This window comes from Oryctolagus cuniculus, chromosome 13 (assembly GCF_051225735.1).
Source record: "Oryctolagus cuniculus isolate XC-2025 breed Fujian yellow rabbit chromosome 13, ASM5122573v1, whole genome shotgun sequence".
Classification (NCBI taxonomy): Eukaryota; Metazoa; Chordata; class Mammalia; order Lagomorpha; family Leporidae; genus Oryctolagus; species Oryctolagus cuniculus.
The window spans coordinates 48,599,866-48,619,022 of record NC_142879.1 but is presented as its reverse complement, the minus strand read 5'-3'; the positions used below and the strand labels follow the sequence as shown (position 1 = coordinate 48,619,022).

The 19,157-nt window shown below is 42.9% G+C and overlaps 3 protein-coding genes across 8 annotated transcripts; 1 reads left to right on the top strand and 2 right to left on the bottom strand.

The window, feature by feature from the left end:
* Positions 1–2,183: 2,183 nt before the first annotated feature.
* BMI1 (BMI1 proto-oncogene, polycomb ring finger) lies at positions 2,184–12,564 on the bottom strand. Of its 6 annotated transcripts, none has more exons than XM_089311559.1 (11): positions 11,884–12,562; positions 6,981–7,111; positions 6,567–6,663; positions 5,898–5,953; positions 5,756–5,806; positions 5,479–5,587; positions 5,357–5,402; positions 4,903–5,001; positions 4,522–4,602; positions 4,295–4,433; positions 2,184–4,212 (listed from the first exon to the last, which is right to left on the bottom strand). In XM_089311559.1, the coding sequence occupies exons 2-11, from the start codon at positions 7,090–7,092 to the stop codon at positions 4,205–4,207; spliced, it is 798 nt and encodes a 265-aa protein (XP_089167685.1). In that variant the 5' UTR covers positions 7,093–7,111; positions 11,884–12,562; the 3' UTR covers positions 2,184–4,204. The 6 variants fall into 6 exon arrangements, with proteins under 6 accessions (XP_089167685.1, XP_069911613.1, XP_051677405.1 ...); XM_070055512.2 differs by lacking the exon at positions 11,884–12,562 and adding an exon at positions 7,823–7,937; XM_051821445.3 differs by having other exon boundaries at positions 2,184–4,433; positions 11,884–12,564.
* A 744-nt stretch (positions 12,565–13,308) lies between these two features.
* COMMD3 (COMM domain containing 3) lies at positions 13,309–17,139 on the bottom strand. Its single transcript, XM_008268283.5, has 8 exons — positions 16,992–17,139; positions 15,578–15,689; positions 15,407–15,470; positions 15,277–15,311; positions 14,874–14,934; positions 14,729–14,785; positions 14,572–14,631; positions 13,309–13,667 (listed from the first exon to the last, which is right to left on the bottom strand). Exons 1-8 carry the CDS (start codon positions 17,128–17,130, stop codon positions 13,608–13,610), a joined length of 588 nt encoding a protein of 195 aa, XP_008266505.1. The 5' UTR covers positions 17,131–17,139; the 3' UTR covers positions 13,309–13,607.
* Positions 17,140–17,190: 51 nt separating this feature from the next.
* LOC127483561 (uncharacterized) lies at positions 17,191–18,543 on the top strand. The gene is made up of 2 exons (XM_051821448.3): positions 17,191–17,568; positions 17,674–18,543. Exons 1-2 carry the CDS (start codon positions 17,191–17,193, stop codon positions 17,797–17,799), a joined length of 504 nt encoding a protein of 167 aa, XP_051677408.1. The 3' UTR covers positions 17,800–18,543.
* The last annotated feature ends 614 nt before the right edge of the window (positions 18,544–19,157 follow it).

Here is a 19,157-nt window from a genome sequence, read left to right as displayed (position 1 = left end):
GGAGACAATTCCTGCTGTTTTTGGAAGTTACTCCTGTCAGACTGCGAGTAATTTAACACATTCATCAGGAGCTCTTATTGAGCGCTTAGTATTAGAGGGCTCCGGATGAGCTTTCCTGTTGAACTTCAGAAAACTGACAGGGATCCTAAATATGTAGCCTTAGTAGTGACAAATGACTTCTGATGTCGTCGACTTGATGAAGACAGAGTTGATGAACTTCTTCATGTGAGTCTTCTAGAAATTGCACACTAAGAAAAAGAAACTGGTGCAAATAAAGGAAATCCGTTTCAAGAACCAAAAGAAGAAAAAAAAACGTTTTTTTTTAAAGTTAACTGCGGAAACAGGAAACACTTGACTGTGTAAACATTTTCAGAGACTTTCATAATCAAAACTGGGCGATCTCGAGATTTGCAGGGAGATCGGCTGTCTTAAGGTCTTCGTCGGGTGTTTCCCAAGTCGGATTTACTGGGAGGCAGGAATGTGTGAATCCTTCTCCTTGTTTTGGAAAACCCTGTCTTTGGATTCTGTGATCTTAGTTCAAGATTTGGGGCGGGGGTGAGGGGAGGCAGGGGAAGTGACTAGAAATAATCACCTGCTGCCGTGTTCGTGCATACCCTCGAGTGAAATGACGTATCTAACACAAGACCTTTATGTTAGAGCTGGGTTCTGTAATCTTTGCACCACATCAGATGTTTACAGGGTATATGTGGTTTTTGAAAAGGTATTAATTAGTATGCTGGTAGAAGATGCACAGCTCTAAAATGATAAAAGTTGGAATTTTCAATGTAATTTATCAAGACCTTGTTTTGGGTAAAATACCAGGAAGACTGTATGGAGAAATGGCCATGTATTTTAAGAATACAGTGGAGCCTCCATTTCATGTAGGTATTTAAGTACTAAATCAGGACTTCTATTACTCCTAGTGCAATGGAAAGGCAATGAGGCATTTATCAAACCTGTAAAATACAGATTAAAAAATCAACATTTCAGCCCAGGATTCTGAGACTGGGTTCCATGTGCAGATTGCTTCAAAAATTAAAATCCCATACCCTCCCTAAGATTATCATCTGTGAGTTTAAAAGAGCAAACATCTTCATTTCAAATGGGTCTTTAGGTTCCTTTTAAAGTTTGACTTTGATGGGCCTGTACAATGAACATTAATGAAAGACTTCACAAATGAATTGCAAATTCAAATGCTAGAGAAAGAGGAAAAGATGACGTTCCTAACCAGCTTACTATACCTGTTGCATTTTACCTCGAGATCCCAACTTTTGCACATTTACAGATATCGGGATATGGAAGTGAAGCAGTATGGTTGGCAAGTCAACTGAAGGGCAACTTTTTTTTTTCAACACGGTGCAATTAACGGCCGGCAATTTTAAAAGCAAAAAGTACTTGTAAAGTGGTATGCATGTGTAAAGCAAGATAGATCACTATTTACACAACACTAGTCAGCCTCTTTTTGCATGTAAGCTAAAAACCTGTGAAATCAATTCAGGAACTTTCTGTGGAATATTTTGTTAGCACTACCTTTAATATTACAGGATCTTACAATGTTTTCAAAGGCAAAAGTAGAAACCAAAGCTGACTTTTCCTGTGCCCTACTTTGACTGCTCTTAAAAAATTAAGAGCTTTGACATGGGTTTTCTAGAAGGTTACAATGTTTATTAAAGTGCTAATTCAGCAAGGTTTTAAATCTTCATCATTAAAACTGATGAGCTTTGGTTAGGAATGGTAAAACATTATAGTCTTTCCTATTTTATTCAGAGATACAATTTTAGATGAAATATCTTTGTATGCTTAACCAATCTTCAATTTGAGTAGGGGTAAAAATCCTCTTAAAAAATAAATGGAAATGTTTTCCAAGTATGGTGAAATAGTGTTAAGCCATAGACAACAATATCTGGTATTTTGGTGAGTAATTTCAAAACTAAGACCATCATGAGGGTGTATGTATGTCAAGTCTTTTGAATTGTGTTGATCTTATAACTTGGTTTTGTGTCAAAAGTCAAATGACATTCATTAACATTTAAAACTTTTTAGCCTTTGAAAAGCCTTTTATGCACATGATCATTAAAGGTAAAAAAAAATCACTTGAAACTTCTGTTAACTATTCTTTATCCTTGATAACATCATTAAAAACATAAGAAAAGCCTAGAAAAATAAGTTAAATTCACCCAAACTGGCAAACATTGGTAACTTTTACTTCAAAGATTGTAGAGTAAATAAACAGATACATCTTTCAATGAGCTTTCAAGCAATATACAACAAAGCATGTACTTTTTAGCAACATCACTTTAAGACAGCAATGTATTCTCTTTAGCTTTGACCTGTTGTAATCCACTACAGGGTTTCCAAAACTTCTGCACATTGTGCTTTTCATATCAAATTTTTTTATTAAAGATCTTAGCTATTTTCTAAATGAATATCCGTTTTATTGGATTTTTTTCCAATTACAAATGAAATTTCATTTTACATCTATAATTAGAAACAACACTTACAATGGAACTGTACAAATTTAGATCAAAATAAAAATATATGTATTTGTGGCTTCATAAAACATCATTACTGTATCTTTAAAGAAAGCAGAAGTAACAGCAATATATGTAAAAGTAATGATTTAATGACTATAAGCAAGACAAAGCAATAAATTGTGCTTCTTTTGCAGACTGGGGACAATGAAATGTTTAGCTACAATTTTCCCATACAAACATGAAACAATATTCATATAGAATAAACACCCTCACAAATAACTGATGAGTGGAACACACACCAAGTTCGACCAAAGCAAAACACAAACTGAAATTTGTTGGGGTTATCCATATTTTAAATTCAACATGCTTGATCTTTTTAAAAATACCTGGTAGAAGCTAATAAACTGCTTCTATTTCCAGACATTACAGAGAAGATATATTCCACTGTTAACTGCTAAAGCAACTCTTAAACTTGAAATTACTGCTGTATCACTTATTAAAATAATTTTAGATAAAATGTCTTCTTTTGGTAATTTGCTGGTTTATTTAAAAATTTGTTCTGGAAATTAGTGATAAGTATGCGTTTTAAAAACATTAATCCCATCATAACCAATGGAAAATGAGGACACTATTTCCGTATGCCTTAAAAGTTTTTTCTGTACTGCAACAGTTTTAAAAGTAAGCATGTATTATTGGAGAAGTCAGCATTATGACTTGCAGCTGCTTGCAATGCAGAATTTAGACTCTGATATCCACATTAAAAACATTCTATGTTGGTAAAGACGACTCAACATAGGGTATGGGTATCTGCAAAGGTCGAACCAGTTGGGAGAATTTTAACAACCACTTCTGAATGCATGAAACACAATATTTTCTTTATAGTATTTATAAATATATCATACAATACTGTCTCCTGTTATGTCATATACCAATATGGCATTGTACAACAAGCATAATGCCATTTGATTCTTACAAAAGCGAATCATTTAAACAAGTCAGTAAAATAAACGGTAGTACCCGCTTTTAGGCATACAGAGTGTAAAACTGAAGTTTACTTTTCTTTGATCGGTTTTGCGTAGCAACAGAGAAGTAAAAATCAAACAGGAATCAAAATGGCTAAATATGCAAGAAATCGTTATTCACAGTGACATGGCTACATAGAATGCATTATTCTATGCGTATTCTTTCCATTTGTTGAATTTCAAGGTAAAAAGCACTTGTTTTCTACAGATTCACAAAACAGCATAATAACAAGAACAATCAAGGAGAATGTAATGTAGGCGTTAGTTGAGATTAACAAACTATGGCCCAATGCTTACATCCACTGCAGGGTATTTCCAAGTCCAAACAATGGTTACAGAAACCATTTCACATCTTTCCTAACACATAGAAAAAAAACTTGCCTGCCTTCCCAGAAACCAATTTTTTATAATAACAATCTTTCTTTTCAATTAACGTCCATATGAACAGCACATCTAGTCCATCTTTTATAGCCAAATTTAATGTTACTACAAAAGAAAGCAACTTGGACGATATAGTCACATGTATTAGCATCTATAAAGCTGTAATGGCATGAAGAGATCTATATAAATCAGGGTTTAAAATTTTTTTCCTTAACAGTCTCAGGTATCAACCAGATGAAGTTGCTGACGACCCATTTACTGATGATTTTCGAGGTCTATTGGCAAAAGAAGATTGGTGGTTACCGCTGGGGCTGTTGCTGGTTCCATTCATAGTACTAGAAATGTGAGGAAACTGTGGATGAGGAGACTGCACTGGAGTAGTGGGGCTAGGCAAACAAGAAGAGGTGGAGGGAATACCTCCTGCTGGGCTGTTGGCCTTGTCACTCCCAGAGTCACTTTCCAGTTCTCCAGCATTTGTCAGTCCATCTCTCTGATGACTGATCTTCATCCTCTTACAAGTAGGTCGAACTCTGTATTTCAAAGGAAGTGGACCATTCTACAAAGTTAAAAGGAAAAAAAAAAAATCACTCTTAACTCTTTAATGCAGTTTACCACCATGATCTGAGAACAGACGTGCTACTCACCCTTCTCCAGGTATAAATGTAGGCAATATCCATTAGTGTATAGTAATCCTTCAAGGGCTCCTCTTCATACATGACATCAATCTATTGAAAAACATTTCAACATTAAGTAAGAAAGGAACAAAGGTTAACCTACATTTCTGTTCCATCTAAACATCTAACTGCTTTAAAAAAAAAAAAACATTCTCGCTGAATATTTGGATGAAGAATTCCTCTGTAAACTTCAAATGAGGAAAAATATTTCTAGAAATGATTAAGGGATTTATTTTCACGGCATAAAAGAGAAGTAATATAAACATTTTTCTATTGCTGTTTTGGGTTCAGATTCCAAAAAGAAAAAAAAACCTAAATATCTACATAAAATGAGGACCACAGAGTAGATACCTGGAAAGTGTTAGGTATGTCCATTTTACTTCTGAGAAACTTTCTTAAGTGCATCACAGTCATTGCTGCTGGGCATCGTAAATATCTTTTATCATTCACCTGAGAACACAAGTCATAAACGTAATTTTTTTTTCAATTCCTAACTTCCAAATAAAAGTTTCCATTTAATTGCTTGAATATGATAAAAACTATGAATACAAACTGGATATGACTAAACTCTCAATTATACAGAATTCACTATTATTACAAATAACAAATGAGCAGATTCCTAATAAGTAAATTTTATACTAAAACATTAAACACGGACTATTTAAAATATTTTGAGAATAATACACAAAATAAACTCTTAATAAATATTGCATGTAGATCCCAGACTATTTCAAAGGCAGCATAACCCCTCATCAAATCTAGAAGCCAATGTTTCTTCTACATGTTTTTATAACATGGCACATACCTCCTCCTTAGATTTCTCTTTGTCTTTGCTTACTTTCCGATCCAATCTAAGAAACAAAATATATTAGTGAAACAATGTATCTAATGTTTATTAGTATAAAATACATCTCCTAAAGCATTTACCTGTTCTGGTCAAAGAATTCAATGGATAAACTTATTATTTCATCATCAGTTATAATTCTCTTATCTTCATCTGCAACTTCTCCTCTATCTTCATTAGAGCCATTGGCAGCTATAAAGACATTTTGAGATTCAATTTAAAAAAATAAACATTTAACAAAAATATTTTATATACAGCAGAATGGAAGTGGCAGTTTAGAGTAAACTCAATTTTCCTAAATTTTAATTAGTGGACAGTTCTTTCCCCAACTAAAATGTCTTTTCCCCAAAAAATATTTACCATCAGCTGAAGGATGAGCTGCATAAAAATCCCTTCTTCTCTTCATTTCATCTGAAGGGGAGGGAAAAAATGTAAACATTTGGTATAGAAGGTAAAATAATGAATAGTCTTATTAATTGCATTTTTAAATCAAGTTACTCACTTTTGAAAAGCCCTGGAACTAATTTGTATACGATATCTTGAAGAGTTTTATCTGACCTGAAAAACAATAAATTACAAAAGTACATTACCAGTCAATATAGCAAAAACTAAAAATGTCTGAAAGTTTCTATAGAGTATTTGGTTGCTTTTGGCACTACTAATGTTTTACTTGATTGTGATGTGGTCCATAACACTGACAAAACAAAAATTATGAAATTAAAAGTTTTAATGCAGTAGTACTCTTTTAAATCAGCAGAAAAGTGACTTTACATAATAACTAATAGCTTTTTCACATTCACTTGAGTCAAGAGACTTGGTACCATTCAAGTTTCTAAGTTAGCTAATATGAATAGAGTACAAAGACAGAATGGAAACCATTTAAAAATATTTAACCTTATCTGTCAAGAAGTCAATAAAGCAATGCAAAAATGGAGAACTGATTCAGTTTTAAAAGAACAGTTGAGGCAAAAAAATTCTTAGAATACTAGAATAACACTAAATTTTGTCTGAATTTGGTCACCATTAAGATGGCAGGAAATTAAAGGGCTACCCTCAACAAAGTAGATACACTCAAGAGTAAATATTTTTTGTGAAGAAAAAACAAGATTGCCTTCAGTTAATTATGAACTCCAGTAACAATTGCAAAAAAAGAATTTAAACATTTTCTTACCTTATATTCAGCAGTGGCCTGGTTTTGTGAACTTGAACATCACAAATAGGGCAATACTTGCTGGTCTCCAGGTAACGCACAATACATGTTTTACAGACTAGGGTAGAAACATGTAAAATTTTTATAAGTTTGGAATTTAGAGGTGTAAGCATTAAAATTAGCATCAGAAACTGAGAACTAGAAGATGATAAATGCCAAAAGGCATTTCCAACTAAATAAATAACTAATAACTAATAATAACTAATAACAAATAAATAACTAAATAAATCCTGAGAACATTCACACGCTACACACTTGTAGTAAAACAGGTAATAACAAAAAAGTCACTGAGTGCAAGAGAAGAAAATTACTCCACCACTTTGTACCAACACGAAGACCACAGGGATTGTCAAGGGGCTAAAACTCGGGACTTACAGGAATGTAGACATTCTATTATGGTGGTGGCATCAATGAAGTATCCTCCACAAAGCACACACATTAGGTGGGGATTTAGCTCAGTGATCTTGATTCTGGTTGTTCGATGCATTTCTGCTCGATGCAAGATCCTGCAAGAGACAGAAACATGTCTGTAATTCACAGAGAGAAAACCCAGATGATCTCCAACTCCTAGCAACTGAGCACAGAGGGCCCGAGGAGTTCATAAACTAGTTTAACACTGTACAGCTGGACTGTCCCAACGCTTACTGCACAAAGAATTTACCCATCAGACCTGAACCAATTCTAGTGAAACAGTGAAAAGGAACCAAGTGAAGCTGCTTGTGGTCTCTCAGGTCCTTCCCGGCGTGAGGGGGAGAGGCTGGGGGTGGGGGCCAGGGCTGAGCGTGCTGGGGTCTGTTTCTTCCATCCGCCCTCTAGCAGCCCGAAGCTGCTCCACACACCACAGCCCTCGCCGATATTTACCAACCACTGGGGCTTGTTCCAGGTCTCCGAATTTATAGCACAACTTCCTCACAGCGTCCAAACGAAAATCCCGAGGTTCTGGTTATTTTAGACGGTTCGAGCAATTTGAACCTGGCTTGCTTTTATGCGGTACAAAGGGAAAACAAATTCAGCTCTATCTGCATCCCTGGCATTTCCGGAGCTGGGTGCCGGGGCCGCCGGAGAAGCACCTCGAGTCGGCCTCGGGCTGGGGCCTGAGCGCGGCGGACGCCCGGGGGCCGGGATGCGAGGGGCGGATCCGGCGGCGCCGGGGGCTCAGTCTCGTTCCGGATTCGGAACTCGCCTCAGTAGGGGTTTCCATAGCAACTTACACTTACACTTGGCATCCGGCCACGGCTGCAACTCCGCGTGGAGCCCGGCCCGAGCCCCGAGCCTCTGCGGGCGTGCGGGGCGGCCCGGCGGCGGCAGCGGCAGCAGCAGCAGCGGCGGGCGCGGGGGAGGGGCCGGCGCGGCGCGGGGGCGGGGCCGGCGCGGGGGCGGGGTGGGGTCCGGGCGCTGCCGGCGCGGGGGTGGGGCGGCCCACGAGGGCCGGGCGTCACGGACGCGGGTCCCAGCGTGGGTGCCCTCGAGCCTGGCGCGGCGACTGCTAGAGGAAGAGGCAAACAACACTCCCGGCCATTTCGGTCGCTATTGGGGGCCTCTTCCCACGTCGCCTCCTTGCGAAGAGCTTCTTTCATATCGTGACTCTGTCAGTCTCTCCTGATAGCAATCATTAGGTCAAAATTTTCACGAAGGGCTCTTTTGAGAATCACCAACTGTGCACTTCACACGAAACTATCAGGGCTCAAAGTGCAGAGATGTTTATTGAACCGAACCTCTTTTAGAGCTTCTTTCTCTAATATGTTCTGTGGACTGGATGTGTGCTACAAAGTTTTGGAAAACTGAAATCTATTTTACAAGAGGAAGAGGCGGGCACAGAGCCCTGTGTTTTATTTGAAAAAACCGTGCTGAAGGTAAGAAAAGCTAATTGGTAGGACAGTGACAGTATGTATGGAACCGTCTGACCAGCCCATTCCCAACGCTGCATCAACACCTTGTCAACTCAAAGAAAGCACAGGAGAGAGAAACAAGTGTCATTTGCCGAGCCTAACTTCCATCCAAACCCCACATGATGAAATGATACCCCCCCTTCCCCGAGATACCACATAGCATAGAAACGTCACGGTGGGTAACTGTCAGCAGAGAGGTAACTGCCTCAGAGAACAGTCAGGGAAGTCCATTCCTGTGCATAGTATTCTTGAAAAATACATTTCTTAGACCCCTACTTTCCCCACTTCACTCACTCCAGAACCTGAAGAAAGACTAAACTTCAAGACTTGAGTGAGACACATTCTCAAAGTTGCTTTGAATGGAAATCTAAGAACTTGTGAGACCTGCAGTAAGATGTATCCTGAGGCTTCAATTCTTAGGGAATTGTAATGCAAAGAGAAAAATACCAAACAACATACCATAACAGCTAAAATTTAAAGAGCTGAGTACTAAAGAAAAAATAAAAAAACCACCTCTCTTTGAAAGTGATCACAGTGCCAACCTAGCGGACTCAACAGAAAACGTCCTCTGTGGCTCCTCAGTCACCTTTCTGATTACTTGTTTGGAAGGATGCTGTCACCACACTGTTCACATCAATCTAAGTGGGGTGGAAGAGGAGTGGTAGGCAGAGCAACGCCCCTGAAGAGTAGCAATATTTAAATCCAACAGTCCTGGTGAGTAAAGACTAGCCTATTTGGTGCTTAAAGAAAACTCTCCTTGTGAAACCACAGAATCTTTCCTAGAAAGACAACCAGGTGACACTTCTATTTGCCTGTGAAAGCATATTACTACTAGTATCATTGATCATTAAGTTCATGAAGGGACTCCAATAAAAATAGTTGCCCTCACTTCTCTACCTTACAGAAAACCAATGCCATACAAACACCAATGTTAACATGGAGAATAAATCTCAGTGGAGGATTATCAACTGGTTGGCTTTAAACATTGAAGCCACATGTTCTTGACAAAAATACTTTCAAATTCATCTTAAATCTTATCACATAATTCATCTACCTCAGTTCAGAAGAATTTGGCAATAATCCTATTACCATCTATTATAATGATAACAAATATCATTGCTACTTTATTAAAAATCAGGTCTTTTTAATCCTATTTGAAACTATTGGCAACCTAATGAAGACTTCCAAAACTCCACATGCTTGATAAGGTTTGAGAAGCACTATCTGGCATCTTAGATCTGAAAATCTTCTAGGTTCTAACACAGAAATTGCCGTTAAGCAACTAAAAATGCAGCAAACACACAATGATAAAAATTTGCCACTATAACGTACTCACTTGGGGCTGTCAGATTTCAGTTGGAGGCCTAAAGCTAGCAATGTCAAAATGAAGAAAAACAGAAGCAAGTTCTTATGTTAACAATCATCTTGACTACTGCAATCTAAGAAATGCAAATGAACTCCAAAACCCCACCTGGGCTCACAGCCCAATACAGGTATGGATAAAGTTGGGGTTACCCTGGCTCTAATGCAGAATTTGGCGCCTACTGGGACACTTCACATACATCCAGGAACTTAGTGGTAGAATACTAGTGGGTTTATTAAACACAATAAAATCCTCAATTTTCTTACAAAGTTTATGAATGTGTGTGTGTGTGTGTGTGTACACAAGCATACACTGCGACTTTTATATGGCTTTAAATATACTGTTAATAGGCATATAATTTTCACAGGTAGGTTATTTCAAACATCTCTGACTACACTTTGGGGCAGATGTATAAGAATGAACTCAAGTATTTAAAAAAAAACTTGCAATTTTGATCAAAAAATCAACTTCTGAGAGATTTCCAATCAGTCTACTTAAAACTCAAATGTTAATATGTAGTCTCATAACTTGGTATACACTGTCCACAATTTTATATCCATAAGTATCAAGTCTTTAGTATGGCTTATAATGTTCTTCCACATTATAAGTTAAGGTTCTTACAAAATATAGGCTGAGCTACTCATTACATTCTGCATACCACCAACCTACACTTGCATTTGGATAAATATGCCCGGAATTTTGCCTACTTTAAGGGACGGGGTTAATACATGCTTCGCTTTCAAATATTGAACCGTGACCACTAAGCCCACTAAATCCTTTTATTGCAATTGGGAATGATTAAAGCCTCTCTACTTGTTTACTTCCAATTATTAACTGTAAATCTCTGGGGGAAAGATCGTGCTTTATCGCTGTCAAGCCCAAACGGCTGCGTAAACACAGGCAATCAACTTTTTAGACCTCTTCCAAAGCATCCCTTTACCAAAGCATCCCTTTACCACATGACCGATGCTGACGTGCAGCAAAACCTGTAAAACGTCGTGGACTCGAGTCATGATTCTGAGTGCATCCCACAGCAGAGGTTAAGAGGAAAGCTGTGGTATCCGAGAGGAGAAAAAGGGAGGAGTGGGCGTGCAAAAGAGAGAAAGGGGGGGGAAAAGGACTCCAGCAAGACTCGGGTCCAGTCACCATCGTCACTCCAAAAAAGCTCCAAATTTGAAATGCCCACTTCCCAAAAAGTACGCCCCAAGCGATATTTACAGCACTCACCCAAGACTCCCAGCAAATACCACCTTGAAAACTTTACCCTTTTAAACACAAACGCAGGAGACCTTGGAAACTGGGAACCGCCATCTTACCAGCCATCCAGTTTCACACAAGTGTCCCTCCAACTTAAGTTAATAACATTTCTGCCGGGGCTCCCTCCTGCCTAACACCCACCGTGGCGGGATCGCTGCCCCCCACGTACCCCGTCCCTATAAAATGGGGGCGTTCCCTGGCCGCTTAAACCCCTGAAAAGCCCTTTCTTCGGGAGAGCAGGGGCGCCACTTGACCCAGGCAGCTCCCGATTTCAGGAACCCGTCCCCGTTTCATCCAAATCTACCTCTCAACAAAGGGCGCCGTGGCCAGAGGAGCCGCGGGGACTGCAAGTACAAGTGCTCTCCTCGGGGGCCATGTGCGTCTCGAGGGTGCCGAGGGGCGCTCGGCAGAGAAAGGAACTAAAACGTGGGGGCGCGCGGCGCGTCCGGCGGAGCGGGCGGCGGCGGCTGGAGCGGCGCCGAGCCCGGCTGGCGGCGGCGCGGGCTGCGGGTCGGTCCCGGCGCCGCGGGAGCCGCGGAGCCGCGGGCGCGCGGACGCGGGCGCGGGGCGGCGGCGCGGGCGGGCGGGCGCGGGGTCGGCGCCCACGCTGTCAGCGCCCTCGGCCCGGCGGGCGGGCGCGGGCGAGCGCGGGCGGGCGGCGCGGGCCGGCGGGGGGGCCGCTCCCCTTTCCACCCGCCGCCCGCCGGAGCCCCGCGCGGGCCCCGCGTCCCCCGACCCCCGTCCCGGAGGCGCCTAGCCTCCTACGTACCCGGAAAAAGCAGCCGGCGAGAGGCGGTCGAAGCGGGCGGAAAAGACAATGAAAGTTAAAAGTCGTTCAGCAGAAAATGAATGCGAGCCAAGCGGCCATCTTGAAGCGAGCTGCAGACGCCGCTGTCAATGGGCAACGAGCGCGGCCGAGAGCAGCCGCGGCCGCCGCGCTCGGCTCATGCCGCCTCCCGAGCCCGGCCTCCTCCTCCTCCTCCTGCTCGGCCTCCTCCTCCTGCTCGGCCTCCTCCTCCTCCTCGGCCTCCAACGCCTCCTCCTCCTCCGGGGCCTCCTCCTCCTCCTCCTCCTCCTCCACCTCCTCCTCCTCCTCGGCCGCCGCCGCCGCCGCCGCCTCCCGCTCGGCACTCGGGGGAGGGAGCGCGCGGAGGGGCGCGATCGGTTTTATTCTGCGGGGCCAGGAGGTGTTTCTAATCCGGATCGGGGCGCCCTCGCCAACATCCCCATTGTCTCACCCCGATCTCTGCCTTTAATACTACGATTATTATTTCATCATAGTTGCCGTGGGGGGAGGAGGGCGGGCGGGGGGCGCCGTGTGTGAGCGTGCGGAGAGGCGGGGGGGGGATGGGAGGAAGGATGAGGAGGGGGAGGGGAGGGTGGAAAAAAAAATGCACCGCTGAAGGCAGAGTGGAAACTGACACCGGCTCCAAAATGGCTCGGAGTCCGCCCGCCCCCTCCCCCTGCCGCCCCCCCACCGGGTCACGTGCTCCCCTCATTCCTTAAGGGCGGCCTGGGAATTAGTGTCGGTGTAGTCGGGCCCGTGGCCGCCCCCTCCCCTCCGCGCCGCGCGCCCTCCTCCTCCTCCCCCTCCCCCCGCTCTGAGCCGCGGTGGCGGCGGCGGCGTTGGCGCGGCCGCCGAGCGATTCTCCACAGCGCCACTCGCGCCACCCTGCTCTCGGCGCGGGCATCGCGCCGGCCCCGCACGCAGCGCAGCCCACCCCACCCCCCGTTATTTCTTTCTTTCTGTCGCCCGCCTCAGCCGGCGGGCTCACAGGTCCGCTGGCCACCAGCCACCCGCTCGGCTCAACGGGCTGCGGCCCAGACGCCCGCGCCCGCCGCGGAACCTGCGCCGGAGTTGGACTCGCGGAAACAACGGCGCCCGCCCGGGTGCTGTCCTCGCCCGCCGGCGGCCAAGGCGGGGCGCGCGCGGGCAGCGGTCCGCTCGGGGCCGGCAGCCCGCAGTCGGCTGCGGGCGATCCCTTTAGCGCAGGTAACGGGCCGGCTCCCGCTCCCGGACCATTGGGGTCTCCAGCACACCCCGGAGATGCCACCCTCTCCCACTGCGTTTGACTTTAATCCAGAGAAACGGAGATCGTTAACAGCTGACGCTCCTCGCATCAAGTTAACGCTCATCGTAGTACACAAAGTAATAATTAACACACAAACTTCAAATCCAAACAAAATATCACCATTTTGTGGGAACAACACCTTGTTTATTCAGGATGTGATGCTGTCTGCTTCCTTTCATAGGACTTCAAAAAGATCTAAAGAGGATAAAGGTACAGTTCATCCTGAAGATGATTCAAATACGTGGGCAGAATTTCCCTCATAACCCTTTCACACATATAAAAAAAACTGTCAGAACCGATGAGTGACAGATTCGAAGGGAAGCGTTCTCCGCCGAGCGCGAGCGAGCACGGCCAGCTCCCACAGCCCGCGGTGACGTTCCTGGTTTTCCTCTGCACTTGGGCGGATCGTTCACTTCCCAAGTTATAACTGAGTTGCTCGTTCCAGGCTTTTCGAAGCATCTTTAAGTTTCCCCACCAAATCCTACAAAAAGTATATCATGTCAACGTCTTTTTAGGGTGAAACACGGAACGAAGTACCCAAGTTCAGAAAGATGCAATTAAAAAAAATCAGAGAACACTTTCTAAACGTTTAAAATTTACTAAGATTTTAACCTTTTTGCAAACCAGGACCCATCAAAGGAAAAGTTTCCTCTACAGCATCTCATGTTCAAATCGGCTATTTGTCCTCAGCTTGAAACATAATTTCTTATCGAATCCTCAACAGGCAAAGGGTATGTAAACTAATCAAGATATCTAACAAAAGTTATATTATCTCAAGTTTTAAAGTTTGACTAATGGTTATAACAAAATGACCTGCAGAGGTGCCTTTGAAAAATTCAATTTCATCTAAACTGTCAGTGACAATGTTCATTTTTCTAACTGTGAGAAGTAAATCCGTTGTCCTAGCTCTTAACCAAGGCAGTTTTGAATTTTCCCAGTCTTATATTGCTAACAGAAACAGTTTTAGAATTTTATGTTGCTTCCTTCTTCATGAAAAGCCATTTCAAACCGGTTTAAAATTCCAACTTTGAAAGTTTAATTTACTTTCTGAAAGCAAAGAAGACATTTTCAAAGCCATGCTGTTAATTTTGCTTTATCTTATCAGATCAAACTCATGAACAGAAGCAATTTACGGTAAACACTATACTGCAAGATGTTTATCAGAGGGAACAGCAAGTGCACACCAATTCTAAGTAACAAATTCAAAAGTGAACCTGTGTTACAATATTGCTTTTGAAACCCGCCTTTCCTTTAAAATCCCCAATCTATCTTCATTATCTGCTGATAGCTGTTCTGATTATTATCTTTTTGAACTTTCCATTCATATAATTCCCAGCTAAATGTCTATAAAAAGATAGTCATATTCACAGATCCTAATACTGTACCTGTAACTGTTCCATGTTGCAACTAAAACTAATCTCTGGGTAGGACCCGGAATCAGTGTTCTAGAGAAGAAAGAGAAAGGCTGTTTACTTAAATCAAGAAAATGTTAAATTTTACTACCATACACTTCACTTTTTGGTAGGGTTTATCTATAAATACCTCTACATTTAAAGTCACCAAATATGCAGGTCTGTACATCTTATGAAGTTGATTGGTCTAAAAGAAAAAAAGAACATGTTCATATTAACCTTTATTTCTTTAACATTCCCTAAACCCTCTTAGAGAACCATTTGTTCAACTTTACCTTTATCTGATATTCCAAGCGCCAAGAAACATCAGTTATATGAGGGAGAGATCTACTTATGCTGAAAGATACAGTGACAATTATGCACATAATATCTACAGAAAATGTTTAGTATTTATTACAAATGGTATCTATCTTTTGCCCCCTTCTCATTTTAATCCATTTTGAATTTAAAATATTGTGAAATGTCATTTTCAATAGTAAAAGAGCATCTTAAAATTATCTCAATAAACTTCATCTTTAAAAACATTAGCTTAACTTCAATTGTTTCACTTGCCCTCTGGCCCCTTTTCTTTGAGTCAGGATCCCAGGTTTTCCTGCCCTGTTTTGTTTGAGCCTAGCACTCTCCATTCATACCTGCAAGTGAAAAGTGCCTCAGCTGGACACCTTACACAGAACCTACCTTCCCAGTAGGATTTCTAGGGAATTCTTATTATTCTGGGGAGGGAGAAAAAAAAGAAAGAGAATACGTCTTTGCAAACAGAGCAGAAGAAAAACAGTAATCGTTAATTTAAAAGTATAAAGTAAGTAACCTGATATTCCGTGCAAAACAGGTCTATTCGCTCTCTGTCAAATTTACAGTCTTCTAGGTAAGAGCTGTGTAGCAGAAGGGAAGCCAAAGTTCAGTTTCCATTTTCAGAACTGAGATTGGAATAATAAAGGTACTATTTGAAAATAAATGGATATTTAAATAAATTCTGTACCTCAGAGTTGATTTGTCAACTCGGTGCTTTCCCGCCTCCAGTATGTAAGTTGCAGCTGCTGCATGACAATGTTTTAGAACCACTGGGTCAATATGTTTCAAATCTGGGTGATCTAAAACAAATTGCCAGTGAGGACAGTGATAATTAAGAAAAATTCTTTATTGTAGGTTCCATAAAGAGGATATTTTAATTCGGGTAAAAACCTCTTTTTAGCAAGATAACAAAGAGAATTCAAATAAAAGGAGTGCCAATTCTAAGTAAATGAGATTAGCAACAAAATCAACTTCAAAACAGTAAACATCAATAATTCTGTTATCTGGTTTCAATTATTTTTCCTTAATATTTTTATTATTTCCAAAAGACATTATCACTCCAAAGAAAAAAATAACAGTGGTCCTTCTAACACTGGATAGAATAAATTAAAAGGAACAAGGAAATAGGTATGTTACACAGTATAAATTTCAGAATGAATATTTTTGCTTTAGAAATTATCAATTTTAGGGTATCTGGCTCTGTGGACACACCAAGAAGTGGAAGAGAGGGCATGAGTTCAGAATACAAAATGCAAATTTCAAAATCCTATCAATATTTTCAGGCTTTGATAGCCACGTGATTTTTGAGATGAACCCAGGTGGCGGTTACTATTTTCGTTTAAAGAACTTCCACTTTCAGATGTTTCTGTGCAAGTGTCTAATTCATGTACTACAGAAAAAGGCAAAATCTTGAATTTTAGGGATACTGATATTTAACAAAATTATCTAAAAGCTATCTGTCTTAAAATGCTTTCACTCCGCACTGACATTCACTGACCAGGTCGCTTGAGAGGCTCGCCTCCAGGTAAGGGGTGCGGGACAAAGCACTACGCACCCCACTTTCATGTCTTAGGAGTAGAACCGGGGTACAACACACTGAACTAGAGGGCTGCAGCGATCCTAGCAGCCAGAGGTATTCTCTAGGTTGGAAGTTGTCAACACTATTCGAGCCAGTAATTACTTCGGAAACAGTCCCTTTTAAACGTTTGCCAGCCTAGCCCAAGAAGCCTGAATTGCTGGGAGCGCCCCTGATGAAGTCCAAGTGTCAAAACAGCCGCCAGCTCACACCAGGCTGAAAACCTTAGATGTTTAGGCCACAAACAAGGCTGGAACACGGGCTTTACAAAGGAACAAAGAGACCGGGTGGGAAATCAGGCGAGGAACGTGTGGCTGGCTCTGTGCAGGTGCCAAGTGTGGCCAGAACAATGCTCAGAGTCCGCTCTGGGTCCCAGCAGAGCCACGTCCCCACACTCCGTCCGGAGCGAAGGGCAAAGCCCGGAGACTTCCTCTTCCCGGGGCTCTCCCCCGCTCGCTCGGTCTAGCTCCTCTTCTTGGAGCGCCCCTCCACCCAGGCCGGTCCAGCTCAAAGCCGAGCGGCTTACCTAACACGGCCTCGTCCGCCTGGGCGTCCAGCAGGCTCTGGAACGCCGCCCGGAGGAGAAGCGTGAAGGCGTTGGAGTCGAAGGAGCCGGGATCCGCCAGCATCTGGAAGCCTTTCTGCACATACTCCGAGAGCTCCATTGTGAGCGCGCCGTGACCTTCGACACGCGCACCACGTGACACCCGCCGCGCGCTCAGCTGATGCGGCCGCGCGCGCACGCGGGCCGGGGTGGCGGCGCGGGCTGCGGGGCCTCCCCGGTGACCTCCCGGGCGGCTTCCCGGCCCGCGCCGCCGCCCCGCGCCCCCCGCCGCCGCCGCCCGCCGCCGCTTCCGCCTAGCAGTTCCCTCCGCGGGAGCGGCGGCGGCTCGGCGAGAGGGGCGGCCATGGGCGCATTGTGGACGCGCCGCGCGCTGTCTCCTCCCCTCGGCGCTCGCCGGCTCCGTTCCCGGAGAGACCCCGGGGAAGTGGTGGGAGGTGTCGGGATCCAGGACCCAGTCCCCACCAACCCGCAAACCGAGCCTCCCCGCTGCTCCCTCAGCGCGAAATCCTGCGGGAAACTCCGATTTAAGGCAACTGGGGTGTGTGTGGGGGGGTGTTAACTAGGTTAACTGCGCAGCACTGCCCTTTCGCCCGAGACTGGAAATCTAGTCATACAATTCTGGTTTATTCTTACCTTTTCTTAGCCGTTTCTGGAATACGGCAGTAGTCCTTACTACGTGGTGTGTGTTTGCACACGCACGCATGCACACAGTGAGCGCGTGAACGCACTCCAGCTCAGCTGTTGGGAGACACTTGACAAGAATGCTTAAAAATCATCTTCTTGATGGATATATTTCATAGGATGCTTAAAAATCATCTATGCCGCTACAAATACTTTTCAAAAGCAAACGGAGATAAAAATTTTGTGCATTGCAGCCGTGGGTCCGGTTTTAATGACTTAATAGAATCTTGATAAATACATTAGATGGCTATCAGTACAGTTGGGAATGGCAGGATCTTTATTAGAAGTGAATTACTGTTTCCAATAGCCATCACTTCAAAGATTCAATAAAGTTTAACTTCCCCTCTTCTACTACGAAGTTGGTTTGGAGAACCAGAAAGATTCTTCAAAACGAAGAAGAAAGAACCCGCGAAGCAAAGTAGATGAGGCATTTTCCAGCAAAAGAACTTGAAAAGTAAAATGTGCGCGTTGTTGAGGGACGGAGGGAAAGGCTACGGACGAGAAAGTTGTTTGGCTCTACAGGAGCGGTGGTTGACTACGTGAGCTCAAGGTGAAGCTTTCTCTGGCGTAATTGACTTATATATATTTGCAAACACGCGTTTTTAACGCATATAGTCAACGTCCAACCTTGCCCCAGCACGCGGAGAGCACCTCGTGTCCTAGTGGGGTGATTAACATCAGGAACAGCTGCAGGAACTTTGCTCCGTCCTGCTCTGGAAGCTTTGAAAGGCGCGTGCACGAGCTCTTCCCGCAGAAGGAACACACACAGCAGCGAGGGGCTCCTGAATCTCCCTGGGGTCTTTTTGAAATAAACACCTATTCATCACGTTCATATTTTCTTCTCATCTCTCATTCTCATTCCCTTGTTTCTCTTCAGTGACAAGTCAGTTGAAAATACCAAGATACCTGATTTACCTAGGGACTGTTTTACAGGAAGAGTTGTGCAAATGTTAAACAATATTAACACCAAAACTCATTATTCTTATTACATATACATATATATTTTATGAACTAGGATAACACTACTAATACTCTAATAGCATTTGAGTTGATTATTCTAATCCTAAAGAATTTACTGTCAAAAAAAGAATGCATTTGTCCATGAGCATGGATTTTTAAATGTTATTTTAAAAGAGGCAAGTGAACACAAGTGGTTGAGTTTGTGTGCATAAAAGTTAGGAAATTCACAAAGATTGTTTCCATAATAGCTGTCACGTTACTCTGGCCCATATGTAAGTACTTTCTCTTGGAGGATGTTTGTCCTCTTCTGCCTAAATATATTCATGTGTTAGGCCCAAGTTATGGGTACATTTCCAGCTCTCACAAAAATTTTAACCACAATGTTTTCTGCTGCTAAAAAAACTAAAATTTCCTACTACAGGTACATTTATTTCAACTCCCTTTGAAGGAAGCACAGGATTAAATATTTGTTTAAATGTAGAACAT